This window comes from Gorilla gorilla, chromosome 9 (genome assembly GCF_029281585.2).
Source record: "Gorilla gorilla gorilla isolate KB3781 chromosome 9, NHGRI_mGorGor1-v2.1_pri, whole genome shotgun sequence".
NCBI classification, from domain to species: domain Eukaryota; kingdom Metazoa; phylum Chordata; class Mammalia; order Primates; family Hominidae; genus Gorilla; species Gorilla gorilla.
Window position 1 is genome coordinate 101,616,062 of NC_073233.2, and position 17,145 is coordinate 101,633,206.

A 17,145-nucleotide genomic window follows, 5' to 3' on the forward strand; every position below is an offset into this window, starting at 1 on the left:
AAAAAACAATAATTGTTTGCTTTTGTTTTTGGTAGGTTACACAGGCAGTCTGTTGAAACAGCCAGGAAACGATTACTTGAATATCAAACTATGTTAAAAGGAAGGTGCCCATCGGTGTCAGCTCCATCATTGATAACTGATTCTATTATATCAGTGCCGTCATGGAAATCTGAGAGACCAACTGCTATATCAGAGCATTGGGATCAAGGTCAGAGACTCAAGTTGAGTCCTAACAAATACCAACCCATACAACCTATACAGACCTCCAAATTAGAACAAGATCATTTTCAGGTAGCGAGACAAAATCACTTTCCACAAAGACAGTTGGAAACAACAGAAACATTAGGCGCTTCAGATATTTTAACCAATCAAGCTTTAGAATCACAAGAACATCTAAGGCAATTTTCTCAGACTGAAACACAACAGAGAGACTATAAATTGGTCACCAAAGATTCTGAGACACTTTCAAGGGCTTTGTCATATGACAGGCAGCTAATATCACAGGATGCTAGAAAAATATCTGAAACATTTAGGGCAACAACTTTTCAAAGTTTAGAATCCCAACAATTGTTCTCAGAGAATAGTGAAAATATATCTTACCATTTAACTGAACCTTCTTCATTTGTACCACTGGTACCTCAGCATTCTTTTAGTTCTCTGCCTGTTAAAGTTGAGTCAGGAAAAATTCAAGAACCCTTTTCAGCCATGAGCAAAAGTACAGTTTCCACAAGCCATTCTATAATCAGCCAAATGCATGATAGGCCTTTGCTGCCGTCAGAGAATATCACAGCCCAGCAAGGTAATATGAAGGCCCTCCAAGAACAGTTAGACCTACAGAAAAAAGTTCTTCACGCAAGACAGGAAGCTCAGGAACAGTTGCTTTTGTGCAAACAGAAAGAATTGGAACAGCAAATGGGCCTCTCGGTATTCCTTCCCTTGGTAACTCCAGATTCATCTGCTTTATTGCCTTCTGCCAAAGCAGATTTGGGGAGAATCCAGGAGTCTTCACCAACCAAGAATAATACTGCAGTTTCCTCAGACCATCATGTGATCTCACAACTTCAGGATAAGCGTTTGAGTCTTTCACAGCCTATCCTATCACAGCAAAATAATTTTAAATTTCTCCAAGAGCAGTTGAATATTCAGAAGGATAGCCTTCAGGCTAGGCGAGAAGCCCAGGAAGTATTGTATGTACATAAACAGAGTGAATTGGATAGAAGAGTATGTTCTGAACAGGCTGAGCCCTCTTTCCCATTTCAGGTAGCTCAGCATACATTTACTTCACTACCATCTGCTGATACAAAATCTGGAAAAATACAGGAGCAACATTCATCTAAGAGCGAGAAGGGACTTGTTTCATGCCAATCTGACATCCCCAAATCTCAGGATGGGTCTTTGAGTTTCCTACAGCAGTTCCTACCTCTACATGATAGTTTGAAGTTGCTCCAAGAACAGTTGACTAAACAGAGGGATACTCTTCAGGCTAGGCATGAAGCTCAGGTGGAATTACTTTTACATAGACAAAGAGATTTGGGGGACAGTAAGTCTGGGCTGGTGAGCTCTTCATCCTCACCAGTGGTTGTTCAGCATTCAGTTGCTTCACAAGCTTCTGCTAAAGCTGAGCCTAGGAGAATTCAGGAGCTTTATTTATCTGAGAAGGAGAATGTAGGTCTCTCCAGTCATTTGATAATCCCAACATTTCAGGATAAGTCTCTTAGTTTTCCACAGCATAGCCTGGCACAGCAAGAAAATTTGACAATACTCCAAGAACAGTCACAAATACAAAGGGTAATACTTGGTGCTAAAGAAGGAACTCAGGAATTTGTACACACAGAAAGTGAATTGGAGAAAAGAATTTCTTCTGAACAGACTGGCACCTCCTCATCCCTTTCCCAGGTGGATGAATCTGAGAGATTCCAGGAATGTATATCAATCAAGAGTGACAGTACCATTCCCTTAAGCCATCCTAAGATCCCAAGATGTCAGGAAAGACTTTTGAGAGTTTCACAACATGTGCTACCTCTACAAGATAATTTGGAGGAACACCAAGCATGGCTAGACACTGAGAAAGAAGCCTTTCATTTCAGCCAGAAAACCCAAGAAAATACGTCTTCTGAACAAACTGGCTCATCTTCATTCATACCCCAGTTGGTACAGTTTTCATTTACTTCGTTAGCTTCAGCTGAGTCTGGCACAATCCTGGAACCTCTTTTTACAGAGAGTGAAAGTAAAATTTTTTCAAGCCACCTTCAGATCCCACAATTGCAGGATAGGCTTTTGAGGATATCGCAACTTATCCAGCCTCAACAAGATAATTTGAAGGCACTTCAAGAACAGTTAGCTACACAGAGAGAAGCCATCATTCTAGCTAGACAAGAAGCTCGGGAAGAATTACTTTTACATCAGAGTGAATGGGAGGGAAGAATATCTCCCGAGCAAGTTGACACCTCTTCCTTACCCCTAGTACCACAGCATTCATTCGCCTCATTACCTCTTACTGAATCCGAAAGAAACCAAGAACCATGTTCAATTAACAGTGATAATATAGTATCCTCAGGTCACTCAGAGATACCAACATTGCCTGATGGGCTGTCGGGTTTATCACATCTTGTTTTACCTCAACAAGATAATTTGATTGCACTTGAAGAACACTTGCATGCACAGACAGGTTTCCTTCCTTCTATTGAGAAAACCCAGAAAGAATTGGTTTTGTCAAAACCATGTAAATTTGAGGAAAAGGTATCTTCTGAGCATTTTATCCAGTCTCACCATGGTGATTTGCAGGCACTTCAACAGCAGTTAGATACACAGAAGAAAGCCATTCGATCTATACAGGAAGTCCAAGAAGAATTGCTTTTGCAAAGATTAAGTGAATTGGAGAAAAGGGTATCATCTGAACAAGTTTGCTCCTCTTCATTTGTATCCCAGGTGCCTGTTGCTGACTCTGAAAGAACCCAGAAGTCTTTCCCAACCAAAAGTAATGATATTCTTCCCTCAAGTCATCGTGAGATTCCAAGATTACAGGATAGACTTTTGAGTTTATCACAGCCTATTCTGCCTCAGCAAGATAATATGACAGCACAATTGGATGCACAAAGGGAAGTGATGTATTCTTATGAGAAACCCCAGGAAGAACAGTCTTTAAACAAACAAAGAAAGTTGAACAAAAGTGAATCTGCTGAGCATACTATCCCCTCTTTGTTTCTACCCAAGGAAACAGAGCATTCATTTATTCCACTACCTTTTGCAGAAGCTAAACCTAAAAGCACTTGTGAATTGTATTCATCCCAGAATGAACATGCAGCCCCCGCAAGTGATCCTGTGATCCCAGGGTTTCAAGATAGACTTTTGAGTTTTTCACAGCCTGTCTTAACTCAGCAAGATAACTTGGGACTTCAGAAACAGTTGGATCTACAAAGAGAAGTTCTGCATTATAGCCAGAAAGCCCAAGAAAAATTGCTTGTTCAGAGACAAACAGCATTGCAGCAGCAGATACAGAAACATGAAGAGACTTTGAAGGATTTCTTTAAAGACAGTCAGGTATGTTTTAAACCTGAATAATAATGAAACAATAGAAGTTTAAACCCAAATCAGTTTTTAATACTAGGATTACAAGTTTTCAGCTATTGAGAAAAAGTAGTTTGACCTTAACTGTGCTTTGATTTTTCACCCTAAATGATGTGGAAGTTAAAACAAAAATCGATCCACCCACATGGTGTTTATGAGGTTAATAGTTACGTGAAGTCCAATTAATTTTTTTAAATTTTCTTTTGTTTTTGCTTTTTTTTTTTTTTTGAGACAAGGTCTCGCTCTGTTGTCCAGGCTGGAGTGCAGTGGCACCATGTCGGCTCACTGCAACCCCTACCTCCTGGGTTTAAGTGGTTCTTGTGCCTCAGTCTCCCAAGTAGCTGGGATTACAGACATGTACCACCATGCCTGGCTAAATTTTGTATTTTTTTTAATAGAGACAGGGTTCTCCATGTTGGCGAGGTTGGTCTCAAACCAACCTCGCCTCCCAAAGTGCTGGGATTACAGGTGTGAGCCACCTCACCTGACCCAAATCTTAATTAATTTCACCTGCAAACACACCACAAAACAATGTAGATTCTTATTTTAGAGTTTTGTTTTAATGGATTTTAAGCTTACCATAAGATTTAAATTGTAAAAATAACTGGTTAGCAGAATTTCTTTTACACAGCAACAGACATTGTGCTCTTTGTTGACATTTATATACAAATCAAAATCAATACCATCTTTTTTCTCAAGTGACACTATTATGGTTTGTTGTAAAACGGGCATGATTTTAGGCTGATGTAGAGCTGGACCTGCTGCTTTTATCTGAATTGTTCATAAGACTCTGGCCCAGTGACTCATTCATAGATGCCCTATCTAGGAGACAAGAGTATGTTCTAAATTTGAATGTATCCGTTTTATTTTAAAAGGCCAGTTCTGCTGGACATGGTGATTCAGGCCTATAATCCCAGCACTTTGAGAGGCCGTGGCAGGTGGATCTCCTGAGCCCAGGAGTTCAAGATCAGCCTGGGCAACATGGAGAAACCCTGTCTCTACAAAAAATACAAAAATTAGCCAGGCATGGTAGCATGTACCTCTAGTCCTAGCAACTCTGGAGGCTTAGGTGGGAGGATGACTTGAGCCCAGGAGGTTGAGGCTGCAGTGAGCCATATTATGCCACTGTACTCCAGCCTGGGTGATGAGGGAGACCCTATCTCAAAAAAATAAATAAATGAAAGGCCACTTCCTAAGTTTATTATTTAGTCTAAATAGAATTCTACAAATCCTTTGATGTCGAGAAGAAGCTTGAGTTGGGTTCAGGAAGAGTTAACGTCAAGAGATTTACTGGTCATTTAAAGGAAAAGTAATGGCAAAAGAAAAGCAGAGGGAAATACTCAAATATAATCTCTTACGGAAAGATGCAATGGAGGCTAAGTTTTTTGTTGTTTGTTTTTTGTTTCTTTATTTGTTTGTTTGTTTATTTTTGAGACGGAGTCTTGCTCTGTCACCAGGTTGGAGTGCCGTGGCGTCATCTCGGCTCACTGCAACCTCTGATTCCCTGGTTCAAGCAATTCTCCTGCCTCAGCCTCCCGGGTAGCTGGGATTACAGGCATGCACCACCATGCCCAGCTAATTTTTGTATTTTTTGTAGAGACATGGTTTTGCCATGTTGCCCAGGCTGGTCTCAATCTCCTGACATCATTATCTGCCCAACTCGGCCTCCCAAAGTGCTAGGATTACAGGTGTGAGCCACTGCACCTGGCTGTAGGCTAAGTTTTTAAGTCCAAGGCTGTGAATGGTTGTTGTTTTTGTTGTTGTTGTTGTTGTTTGAGACGAAATCTTGCTCTGTTGCCCAGGCTGCGAATGGTTGTTTTTGTTGTTGTTGTTTGAGACGAAATCTTGCTCTGTTGCCCAGGCTGCAGGCTGGAGTGCAGTGGCACGATTTTGGCTCACTGCAACCTCTGCCTTCCAGGTTCAAGTGATTCTCCTGCCTCAGCCTCCTAAGTAGCCAGGATTACAGGCATGCACAATCACGCCCAGCCAATTTTTGTATTTTTAGTAGAGACGGGGTTTCACCATGTTGGCCAGGCTGGTCTTGAGCTCCTGACTTCAGGTGTCCTGCCCACCTTGGCTTCCCAAAGTGCTGGGATTGCAGGCGTGAGCCACCGCGCCTGGCCGAATGGTTGTATTTTCAATGGAAATATCCTTTTGGCATTAGAAGCATATCTTATTTTTTATATATAGATAAAATTGTGTGATTGATGGAACTATTTGTTTGGTTGACGTTCTAATTTAAGAAGGGAGATATAAATCTAATGAATAATTCTTCACATGATCCCCCAACTTGTGTTTCCCCACCCTCATCTCCACTTTTTCAGATAAGTAAGCCCACAGTTGAAAATGATTTAAAAACCCAGAAGATGGGGCAGCTCAGAGAGTGGTTGCCTAATACACAAGACCTAGCAGGAAATGATCAAGAAAATATTAGGCATGCAGATAGGAACAACTCTGATGATAATCATTTGGCTTCAGAAGATACTAGTGCCAAGCAAAGTGGTAAGATAATTGTGTTTGATTGTAATTATTTCACTGATTATTCCTTGTTTTCGTCCCCTGTGGCTTGCTAGTTGAAGAAAAGTTAGAAGTATGTTAATAGATTTTGTATTGTATCCAACTTTGTCATTGACTTAATAGGTGAGCATCTGGAAAAAGATCTGGGGAGAAGATCTTCAAAGCCACCTGTAGCAAAAGTCAAATGTGGTTTGGACTTAAACCAGCATGAACTTAGTGCTATACAAGAAGTAGAGTCACCAGCAACTGGCAGAACTTCTATACTAGGTAAATAGATGCTTTGATAAAACAAGATTTTTAAATAATTTGCCAGTTTTCTACTTTTCTTTAGATGGAGTCTTGCTCTGTTGCCCAGGCTGGAATGCAATGGTGTGATCTCAGCTCACTGAAACCTCTGCCTTCTGGGTTCAAGCAAATCTCCTGCCTCAGCCTCCTGAGTAGCTGGGATTACAGGCGCCCGCCACCACACCCAGCTAATTTTTGTATTTTTAGTAGAGACAGGGTTTCACCATGTTGGCCAGGCCGGTCTTGAACTGCTGACCTCAGGTGATCTGCCTGCCTCAGCCTCCCGACGTGCTAGGATTACAGGCGTGAGCTACCGCACCTGGTCTACATTTTTTCAGAGTGCTAAATGTTTTTTGTTAAACTTATAGCAGAAAAGGGAGATGGAAAAAAAAAAAAAGAAACCTAGACTGACTTTCATGAAAAGGAAAAAATGGTTTATTTAAACAGTATTTAAAATTTGGACTTAAGGAAATGTGGCATTGGTAATAACTATGACTATGTAGTTTCTTTATCTTGTATATGGGGAAAACAACTTATTGTAGACAAAAATTTTTTGATTTTCCATCTTCTGACAGTCTTGCTCCCCCTGTTTCCTTTCATGTCTGCCTTCTAAATGTGTTTCTTTTAGGATACACTCAGGTTTTTTTTTTTTTCTCTTTTCCTTTGTCACTTTCTACTTTCCTACCTTCACTGTTCTTTTCTTATAGGATTATTATGCTTAAATCCTGGCTTTATGGTCAATTAGAACAGATACATTTATTCACTGTACTACTTTCTACATCCAGGTGTCAGAAAAAAATATAAAACACCCATCCCTGTAATTCTTTTTTTTTTTTTTTTTTGAGACAGAGTCTCGCTCTGTCGCCCAGGCTGGAGTGCAGTGGCGCAATCTCGGCTCACTGCGAGCTCCGCCTCCCAGGTTCAAGCCATTCTCCTGCCTCAGCCTCCCGAGGAGCTGGAACTAGAGGCACCCGCCACCAAGCCCAGCTAATTTTCTTATATTTTTAGTAGAGACGGGGTTTCACCATGTTCGCCAGGATGGTCTCCATCTCCTGACCTTGTGATCCGCCCGCCTCGGCCTCCCAAAGTGCTGGGATTATAATCTTGAGCCACTACGCCAGGCCCCATCTCTGTAATTCTTAATAAATAGTCTTATGTGAATTTCATAATTTTTTTTAGAATTCAGATTCACTAAATAATTTTCTCGATCAAATTTATCAAAGTAAATTATTTTTTAAAGGGGAACATTAGCTTTGTCAATAGAAAGGTACTTAGAAGTTGTATCCTCATTAGTATAGTAGTTGAAAAAAAAGCTGTAATGTTAATATTAGCTGTTTGATCTTCAGCTATAAAATATTGTACCTGTGTTTCTGAGCGTTTGAAAGAATTAAGCGAGGTATGCCAGGTGCAGTGACTCACACCTGTAATCCCAGCACTTTGGGAGGCTGAGATGGGAGGATCGAGACCAGCCTGGTGTAATGCAGGGAAACCCCATCTGGTGGCGATTGCCGGTAGTGTTCAGCTACTTGGGAGGCTGAGGTAGGAGGCTCACTTGAGCCCAGGAGGTTGAGACTGCAGTGGTTTCTTTTAAGTCTAGGAGTAAGTCTAAATAAGTCAAGACCCCTAGGTAGGTGAACTAAAATCCCTACCAAAACCCCTGGTAGGTGAACTACCAGGCCCTCATGATCTTTCTCTTCCTCCCTTCAAGACTTAGTAAGTGTCATTTGTTTGGTAAACTTATTCAGATTTCCTTCTCATGAAGTCTTGGTCTCATCATAGCCTTTACCATACTTCTTAGGGTAATACTTCTATCATCATATTATATGCAAGTAATTTAAAAAGGGAAATAGCGCTGAAAGGTATAACATAAAACAGCAGTTCTTCCTGCCCCTACACACCCTTTAATACCACTCACCAGAGGCAGTTACTTTTTAAGTATTTCTTCTTGTATTTACTTCCATAGTTGCAGTGGGTTTAAGCAAAAATTAAGCTAAATTGTCATTACGGTGATACATAGACCTTTTTTGCTGCTGAGTCCATTAGTATATTATGTTATTATATTTTATTTTTCTAAACTTTTTTTCGTGTAGTAAATTGTCTTATTTATTTAATTTGCTTAAAGTTTTTAGAGTGTCTGTCTTTCCACTCTCTACTACTTCAGTTAAATACCTCTCAATATAACGTAGTTTGTACTATTTTCTCTTTTTATGGAACACCTTTTAGTTGGAAGTTGTATGGGCCATGCATAACAACATGGGCCATGTTAACAAGGGTGTGCATTCTTAACAAGGGTGTTTTTTTCCCCCAGAGGGATAAAAATTGGTTCTTGGGGAGGTGAAAAAAAACTTTTACTGTTTATATGTACAAAGCACAAATATGCATAAATAGATATACAGTATATTTTTGGTTATTAAAACTGAACCGGGGGTAGAGGCAGTTTGAAAAGGAAAAGTCTAAAAAGACTCCTTAAGGGATGATAAAAATAAGGTTGAGAAATACTGATCTATATTGATCTTTCCACTTTTTCTTCTCTTTCTTTTTCTTTGGGTTTTGTTTTGTGGGCTAATTTTCTTAATTTTGTGTTCTGACTTTTCTTTTGAACTTTTGATGATCAAATTGTAGTTTCTAAAAGGTTACTCTTTTTCTCTGATTATTTTCTTTTTTTATAGCATCCTGCTATTGTTTCATGGATGCAGAATGTTGTCTACTTTAAATATTTATAGTGGATTTTTTGGTTTGGGTTTTTATATTTTTTAGTTCTTTCATTTTTTTGTTGTCTCTGTCTTATACTTTAGAACCTTTCCTCTAATGTCTTCATATTTGAACGGGATGCTAAAAGGCCAATTGGAGGTTCTCTTGGGGTGAGGGGCCATATGTGCTGTTGGACTTTATTGGAAAAAGTATGGCTTTGTAGTGAGGACGCTCACCTTAGTATCTGTAGTTCCATTCCTTGAGAGAAGTTTAGTTTCTTCAAAGAAATACCTTCTAAGCTTGATATAAGCCTGGCTGTTGATATTATTGAGCCAGACCTAGGAGATCTGGATTGAGGATGCAGACTTTGTTTTAACACCCTCTGATTTCCTTATGGCATTCTGTCACCCCCTTCCACTCTTGCCTCCTTTCTGTGCCTGATCCCCTGGACCCCAGAGTGTATCAGATTCGGTTTCTCCAGAGAATAAACCTTTAGTTTCCTCTGGGGATGATGTTGATGGACAGGGATCTCAGGAGAGGGATAACTCTTCCAAGTGCATAGTCTTAAATGTTCTGTTTTTAGTTTCCTGCTGCATGTATTCCTTTTGTAGTAGTGCCTAGTGCCCTTAATTCCCAATTTTTGGGGGGATGCTTTATCAAAATATAAAAGAGGTGCACAAATCATGTTTGTTTCAGTGGTTTATCACTGTAATAATCACACCCATGTAAACACCACCAGGTCAAGAAGTGGAACATTAGAGAACCCAGTAAACACTTCTCTTTTACCTTCCCAATTATCATCCCTTGTCTTCTAAACCATATCTTGATTCCTATACCACAAATTAGTTGTGGTTATTTTTGAACTTTATATATAAATTATGAATGCATGTTATAATGGCTGGTAAATTCTCCATGAATTTTCTTTGTGATTAGTCAATACTGAGGCATAATCTGATGTGGTGAGGTAGCAGCATCATTAAAAGCTTAGTAAAATTGAATACAAATAATATAAAAGCTTGACTGTGAAAGGTAAGGAATTATTTTCTTGCTATATACAGTAAGTCTTTAAGAGCTTAGATTTCTACCCATAATATAAATTGGCACTTTAGTTCTAGCTATTAATAGTTCCAGAAACTGAAGTGGAAATATTTTTTTCCCCCCAGGTAAACCAGGTATTTATCAAGACAGAGACCCCCTGAGAGTCTCAATAAGCCGAGAACAAAGTTTCTTTGGGAGCCCACTGGCCCATGATCCGTTTAGTTGTCTTCAACCGGTTGGCCAAGAGAATGTCTGTGGTGATGACTATGATGAAGCAGGTGAGAAATAAATGGAAAGTGGAATTGTATGCACAAGGATATGTGGACAAAAGATATTATTTTGTTATTTGTAATGGTGAAAAATGGTAAATAAACTTAGTTACTGCTGTTAATGGAATTGTTATGATGCACTGTTACTATATTGTTCTATGCAGTTGTTAAATGAGTAATTTTGCTTTTAAATTGTTTTATTAAATGCTAGTAAGAAGTTTATCAAGGTAGGAGTTTTATACAATTGGCAGCATCCATAAATTTTATGTTTAAGCCTATTTGTAACAATCCATATCTAATTAAATACTGTTAAATATTTTAAAAATTCTATCTGTGGGCATTCTAAATAAGCTGTTTTATGTTTATTTTTAAATATTTGGAAAATAAAGATAATTAGAAGGAAAAATATTTAAATCACTTAATCCTAACACCCAAAGACAGCCAATGTTAATCTTCTCACTTCTGAATTTATATATGTATATATATAGCACTGGATATTTATAATTTGTGTACTGATCCTACAAAGTATAGTTGTAGTACTATTTTATTAGTTGTAAGGCATCTTTTAAGAAGTTACATTTTGGCCGGGTGCAGTGGCTCACATCTGTAATCCTAGCACTTTGGGAGGCCAAGACTGGCAGATCATGAGGTCAGAAGATTGAGACCATCCGGCTAACACCGTGAAACCCTGTCTCTACTAAAAATACAAAAAATTGGCCGGGTGTAGTGGTGGGCACCTGTAGTCCTGTAGCGAGGCAGGAGAATGGCGTGAACCTGGGAGGTAGAGCTTGCAGTGAGCCGAGATCAAGCCACTGCACTCCAGCCTGGGCGACAGAGCGAGACTCCGAGACTCCATCTGAAAAAAAAAAAAAAAGAAGTTAACATTTTATAGCCAGATTTATTTTTATTTTAGCTGTACATCTAGTAAGATAATTTACTTGTATCTATACAAGATACCTTACTTGTATCTATAGTTGAGTGGAATGAGAGATGAAGGAAAGGGATATTCTTTTGAGGGTTTATTAAAAAATTGACTTTAACATCTCCTCTTTAAATTGTGGATTAAAATAACTGTAAAGGATATAATTTTCAGTGAGCTATAATTTTTGACATTTTAAAATAAAACAGATTATTCTTTTTTTAATTTTTAATTTTTGTGGCTACATAGTAGGTGTATCTATGGGGTATATGGGATAGTTTGATACTGGTATACAATGTGTAATATTCACATCATGGTAAATGGGGTATCCATCACCTCAAGCATTTATACTTTATTACAAACAATTCAATTATAGTTTTAGTTATTGCAAAATGTACAAATAAATTATTCACTATAGTCACCGTGTTTTGCTATCTAACTGCTTATTTGTGCCCATTAACCATCCCCACTCCTCCAATGACCCCCAACTACGCTTCCCAGCCTCCGATAACCATTGTTCTGCTCCCTATCTCCGTGAGTTCAGTTGTCTTAATTTTGAGTTCCCACAAATAAGTGAGAACATGTGAAGTTTGTCTTTCTGTGCCTGGCTTATTTCACTTAACATAATAACCTCCAGTTCCATCCATGTTATTGCAAATGACATGATTTTGTTCCTTTTTATGGCTGAATTGTACTCCATTGTGATACGTGCCACTTTTTTTTTTATCCATTTGTTTGTTGATGGACACTTAGGTTGCTTCCAAATCTTGGCTATTGTGAACAGTGCTGCAGTCAACATGGGAGTGCAGATATCTCCTCAGTGTACTGATTTACTTTCTTTTGGGTATATACCTAGCAGCAGGCTTGCCGAATCATATGGTAGCAATATTTTTAGTTTTTTGAGGAACCTCCAAACTGCTCTTCATAGTGGTTGTACTGATTTACATTCCCACCAACGGTGTTCCCTTCTCACCACATCTTTGCAAAACATTCATTATTACCTGTCTTAGATAAAAGCCATTTTAACTGGACTGGGAGGATATCTCAAAGTAGTTTTGATTAACATTTCTCTAGTGATCACTGGTGTTGATTGAGCACCTTTTCATATGCCTGTTTGCCATTTGTATTTCTTCTGAGAAATGTCTGTTTGGATTTTTTGCCCATTTTTTAATCAGGTAATTAGATTTTTTCCTACAGAGTTGTTTGAGCTCCTTATATATTCTAGTTATGAATCCCTTGTCAGATGGGTAATTACAAACATTTTCTCCCATCCTATTGGTTGTCTCTTCACTTTATTGATTGTTTCATTTGCTTTGCAAAAGCTTTTTAATTTGATGTGATTCCATTTGTCCATTTTTGCTTTGGTTTCCTGTGCTTGTGGGGTATTGCTCAAGAAATCCTTTGCCCAGACCAGTGACCTGGAGGGTTTCCCTAATGTTTTCTTTTAGTAGTTTCAAATTTGAGGCCTTAGATTTAAATCTTTAATCCATTTTGGTTTGATTTTTGTATATGGTGAGGGATAGGGTCTAGTTTTATTCTTCCATATGTGGGTATCCAGTCTTCCCAGCACCATTTACTGAAGAGACTCTCTATTCCCCCATGTACGTTCTTGGCACCTTTCTCAAAACTGAGTACACAGTAAATGTATGAAATTGTTCCTGCGTTCTCTATTCTGTTCCATTGATCTGTGTGTGTCTCTTTTTATGCTAGTACCATGCTGTTTTGATTACTGTTGCTCTGTAGTATAATTTGAAGTTAGGTAGATTCCTCCAGTTTTGTTCTTTTTGCTCAGGATAGCTTTGGCTATTCTGGGTCTTTTGTGGTTCCATATAAATTTTAAGATTTTTTTTCTATTTCTATGAAGAATATCGTTGGTATTTTGATAGGGATTGCATTGAATCTGCAGATTGCTTTGGGTAGTATGGACATTTTAATAATGTTGAGATTCTTCCAATCCAGGAACATGGAATATCTTTCCATTTTTTGTGTGTCCTCTAATTTCTTCCATCAATCTTTTACAAGTTTCATTGTAGAAATCTTTTACTTCTTTGGTTAATTCCTAGGTATTTAATTTTCTTTGTAGCTGTTGTAAATGGGATTACTTTCTTGATTTCTTTTCAGGTGATTTGCTTTTGGCATATAGAAATGCTACTGGTTTTTGTATGTTGATTTCGTATCCTGCAACTGTACTGAATTTATCAGTTATAATAGTTTTCTTGTGGAGTCTTTAGGTTTCTTCCAGATATAAGCTCGTATCAAAGGATAATTTTACTTCTTCCTTTCCAATTTGGATGCTCTTTATTTCCTTGTCTTGTGCGATTGCTCTAGCTAGGACTTCCAGTACCATTAATATGTTGAGTAACAGTGGTGAAAGCGGGCATCCTTGTGTTTCAGATCTTAGAGGAAAGGCTTTCAGGTTTTTCCCCATTTGGTATGATACTAGCTGTGGATCTGTCATATATGGCTTTTATTGTGTTATGTTCCTTCTGTACCCAGTTTTTTAAGGTTTTTATCATGAAGGAATGTTGAATTTTATCAAATGCTTTTCCAGCATCAATTGAAATGATCATGTGGTTTTTGTCCTTCATTCTGTTGATAGGATGTATCACATTGTTTATTTTGCATACATTGAACCATCCTTGCATCCTTGGGATAAATTCCACTTGGTCATAATGAATGATCTTTTTAATGTGTTGTTGAATTCGATTTGCTAGTATTTTAGCATCAGTATTCATCAGAGATATTGACTTGTAAATTTTATTTATTGCGTCTTTGTCAGGTTTTGGGATTAGGGCAATACTGGCCTTGTGGAATGAATTTGGAAGTATTCCTTCCTCTTCTGTTTTTCAGAATAGTTTGAGTGGGATTGGTATTAGTTTGCCTTTAAGTGTTCGGTAAAATTCAGCAGTGAAGCGATAGTGTCCTGAGCTTTTCTTTGCTGTGAGACTTTTTATTTCAGCTTTGATCTCGTTACTTGTTATTGGTCTACTCAGGTTTTGGATTTCTTCATGGTTCAACGTTGGTAGGTTGTATGTGTCTAGGAATTTATTCATTTCTTCTAGTTTTCCAATTTTGGCCTATAGTTGCTAATAGTAGTCTCTAACGATCCTTTAAATTTCTGCAGTATCTGTTGTAATGTCTCCTTTTTCATTTCTGATTTTATTTGGACCTTCTTTTTTTGTAATTAGTCTGGCTAAAGATTTGTCAATTTTTAAAATCTTTTCATAAAACCAATTTTTGTTTTCTTGATCTTTTGCATTATTTTATTCATTTCCCTTTCATTTATTTCTCCTCTGATCTTTATTATTTCTTTTCTTCCACCAACCTTAGGTTTGATTTGCTCTTGCTTTTCTAGTTTTTTAAGATGCATTTTTAGGTTGTTGATTTGAAGTTTTTCTTCTTTTTTTATGTAGATATGTAAATAGCTATAAATTTCCCTCTTAGTACTGCTTTTGATGTATTTCATAAGTTTGGGTATGTTGTGTCTCCATTATTTGTTTCAAGAAATTTTCAGTTTCTTTATTAGTCTCTTCATTGACCCACTGGTCATTCAGGAGCATACTGTTTAACTTCCATGTGTTTGTATAGTTTCCAAAATTTATCTTGTTACTGATTTCTAGTTTTATTCCACTGTGGTCAGAGAAGATAAGTGTTATTATTTCAGTTTTGTTTTTGTTTTTGTTTTGAGACAGAGTCTAGCTCTGTCATCCAGGCTGGAGTGCAGTGGCACGATCTTGGCCCACTGCAGCCTCCACCTCCTGGGCTCAAGCAATTCTTCTGCCTCAGCCTCCCAAATAGCTGGGACTGCAGGCATGTGCCACCATGCTTAGCTAATTTTTGTATTTTTAGTATAGATGGAGTTTCACCATATTGGCCAGGCTGGTCTCAAACTCCTGACCTCCCAGGAACAAGTGATCCGCCCACCTCAGCCTCCCAAAGTGCTGGGATTACAGGCTTGAGCCACCACTCCTGGACTATTTAAGTTTTTTTTTTTTTTTTTTTAATGTTTTAAGCCTTGTTTTGTGGCCTAACATGTGGTCTGTCTCTGACAATGATCCATGTGCTGAGGAGAAGAATATGTATTCTGTAGCCATTGGATGAAATGTTCTGTAAATATCTGTTAGGTTCATTTGGTCTATGGTGAAGATTAAGCCCAATGATTCTTTGTTGATTTTCTGTCTGGAAGATCTGTCCAATGCTGAAAGTGGGATGTTGAGGTCTCCAGCTATTATTTTACTGGGGTCTAGCTATCTCTTTAGCTGTAATAATATTTGCCTTATATATCTGGATGCTCCAGTGTTGGGTGCATACATGTTTATAATTGTTATATCCTCTTGCTGAATTAACCCCTTATCATTATATAATGACCTGCTTTTTCTCTTTCTATGGTTTTTGTCTTGAAATTTTATTTATTTATTTATTTTTTTAAGACAGAGTCTCACTCTGTCACCCAAGCTGGAGTATGGAGTACAGTGGTAGGATCTTGGCTCACTGCAGCCTCCGCCTCGTGGGTTCAAGTGATTCTCCTGCTTCAGCCTCCCAAGTAGCTTGGATTACAGGCATGCGCCACCACACCTGGCTAATTTTTGTATTTTTAGTAGAGACGGGGTTTCGCCATGTTGGCCAGGCTGGTCTCGAACTCCTGACCTCAGGTGATCCACCCACTTAGGCCTCCCAAACTGCTAGGATTACAGGCATAAGCCACCACACCAGGCCAAAGTCTATTATTTCTGACATAAGTATAGCTACTCTTGCTGTTTTTTGTTTTCCATTTGCATCTTTTTCAATGTTTTTGTTTTCAGTCCGTGTTTCTTTATAGGTGAAATGTATTTCTTGTAGGTAACAGATCATTGGATCTTGTTTTTTTATCCATTCAGCCACACTATGTCTTTTGCTTGGAGAGTTTAGTCCATTTACATTGAACGTTATTATTGATAAGTAATGATTTACTCTTGTCATTTTGTTGTTTTCTGGTTATTTTGTGGTCTTCTCTTCCTACTTTTCTTTCTTCTGTTTTGTTGTTGTTGTTGTTGTTGTTGTTGTTTTAGTGAAGGTGATTTTCTCTGGTGGTATGTTTTGATTTCTTGCTTTTTATTTTTTTTGTATCTGTTGTATGTTTTTAAATTTGAGGTTACCCTGAAGCGTGCAGATAATATATTATAACCCATTATTTAAAACTGATGACAACTTAGAAATGATTGCATAAACAAGCAAAGAGAAAACTAATAAAAGCCCTGTACTTCAACTTTGTATCCCTGCTGTTTAACTTTTTGTTGTTTCTATTTATGTCTTATTGTACTGTCTATATCTTGAAAAGTCGTACTTATTATTTTTGATCTGTTCATCTTTTTATCTTTCTGTTTAAGTATGAGTAGTTTACACAAAACAATTACAGTTTTATAATATTCTGTGTATTTCTGTGTACTTAACTATTACCAGTGATTTTTGTACCTTCAGATCATTTTTTATTGCTTACTAATGTTGTTTTCTTTCCAATTGAAGAACTCCCTTGATTATCCCTTGTAGGACAGGTCTGGTTTTGATTAAATCCCTCAGCTTTTGTCTAGGAAAGTCTTTGTTTCTTCTTTACTTTTGAAGGATATTTTTGCCAGATCCACACTTTTAATGTGTCATGCCACTCTCTCCTGGCCCGTAAGGTTTCCACTGAAAAGTCTGCTGCCAGATGTATTGGAGCTCCAGTATATATTATTTGTTTATTTTTTTCTTGCTGCTTTTAGGATTCTTTCTTTATCCTTCACCTTTGGGAATTTTATTATTAAATGCCTTGAGGTAGTCTTCTTTGGGTTAAATCTGCTTGGTGTTCTCTGTTCCTCTTGTACTTGAATATTGATATTTTTC

At 37.9% G+C, this 17,145-nt stretch overlaps 1 protein-coding gene across 8 annotated transcripts in view; it reads left to right on the top strand.

Annotated features, from left to right (window-relative positions):
* CEP295 (centrosomal protein 295) overlaps window positions 1-17,145 on the top strand; it is a 372,495-nt gene that overhangs the window by 338,733 nt on the left and 16,617 nt on the right. For 5 of the 8 annotated variants that reach the window (XM_063693458.1, XM_019036707.4, XM_055356069.2 and 2 more), the window contains 4 exons: window positions 36-3,540; window positions 5,892-6,069; window positions 6,208-6,351; window positions 10,224-10,376. In XM_063693458.1, the coding sequence (XP_063549528.1) occupies window positions 36-3,540; window positions 5,892-6,069; window positions 6,208-6,351; window positions 10,224-10,376 (3,980 nt within the window). The remainder of the gene's footprint in view (window positions 1-35; window positions 3,541-5,891; window positions 6,070-6,207; window positions 6,352-10,223; window positions 10,377-17,145) is intronic. The other 3 variants (XM_055356071.2, XM_055356073.2, XM_063693456.1) reach the window with 1 other exon arrangement.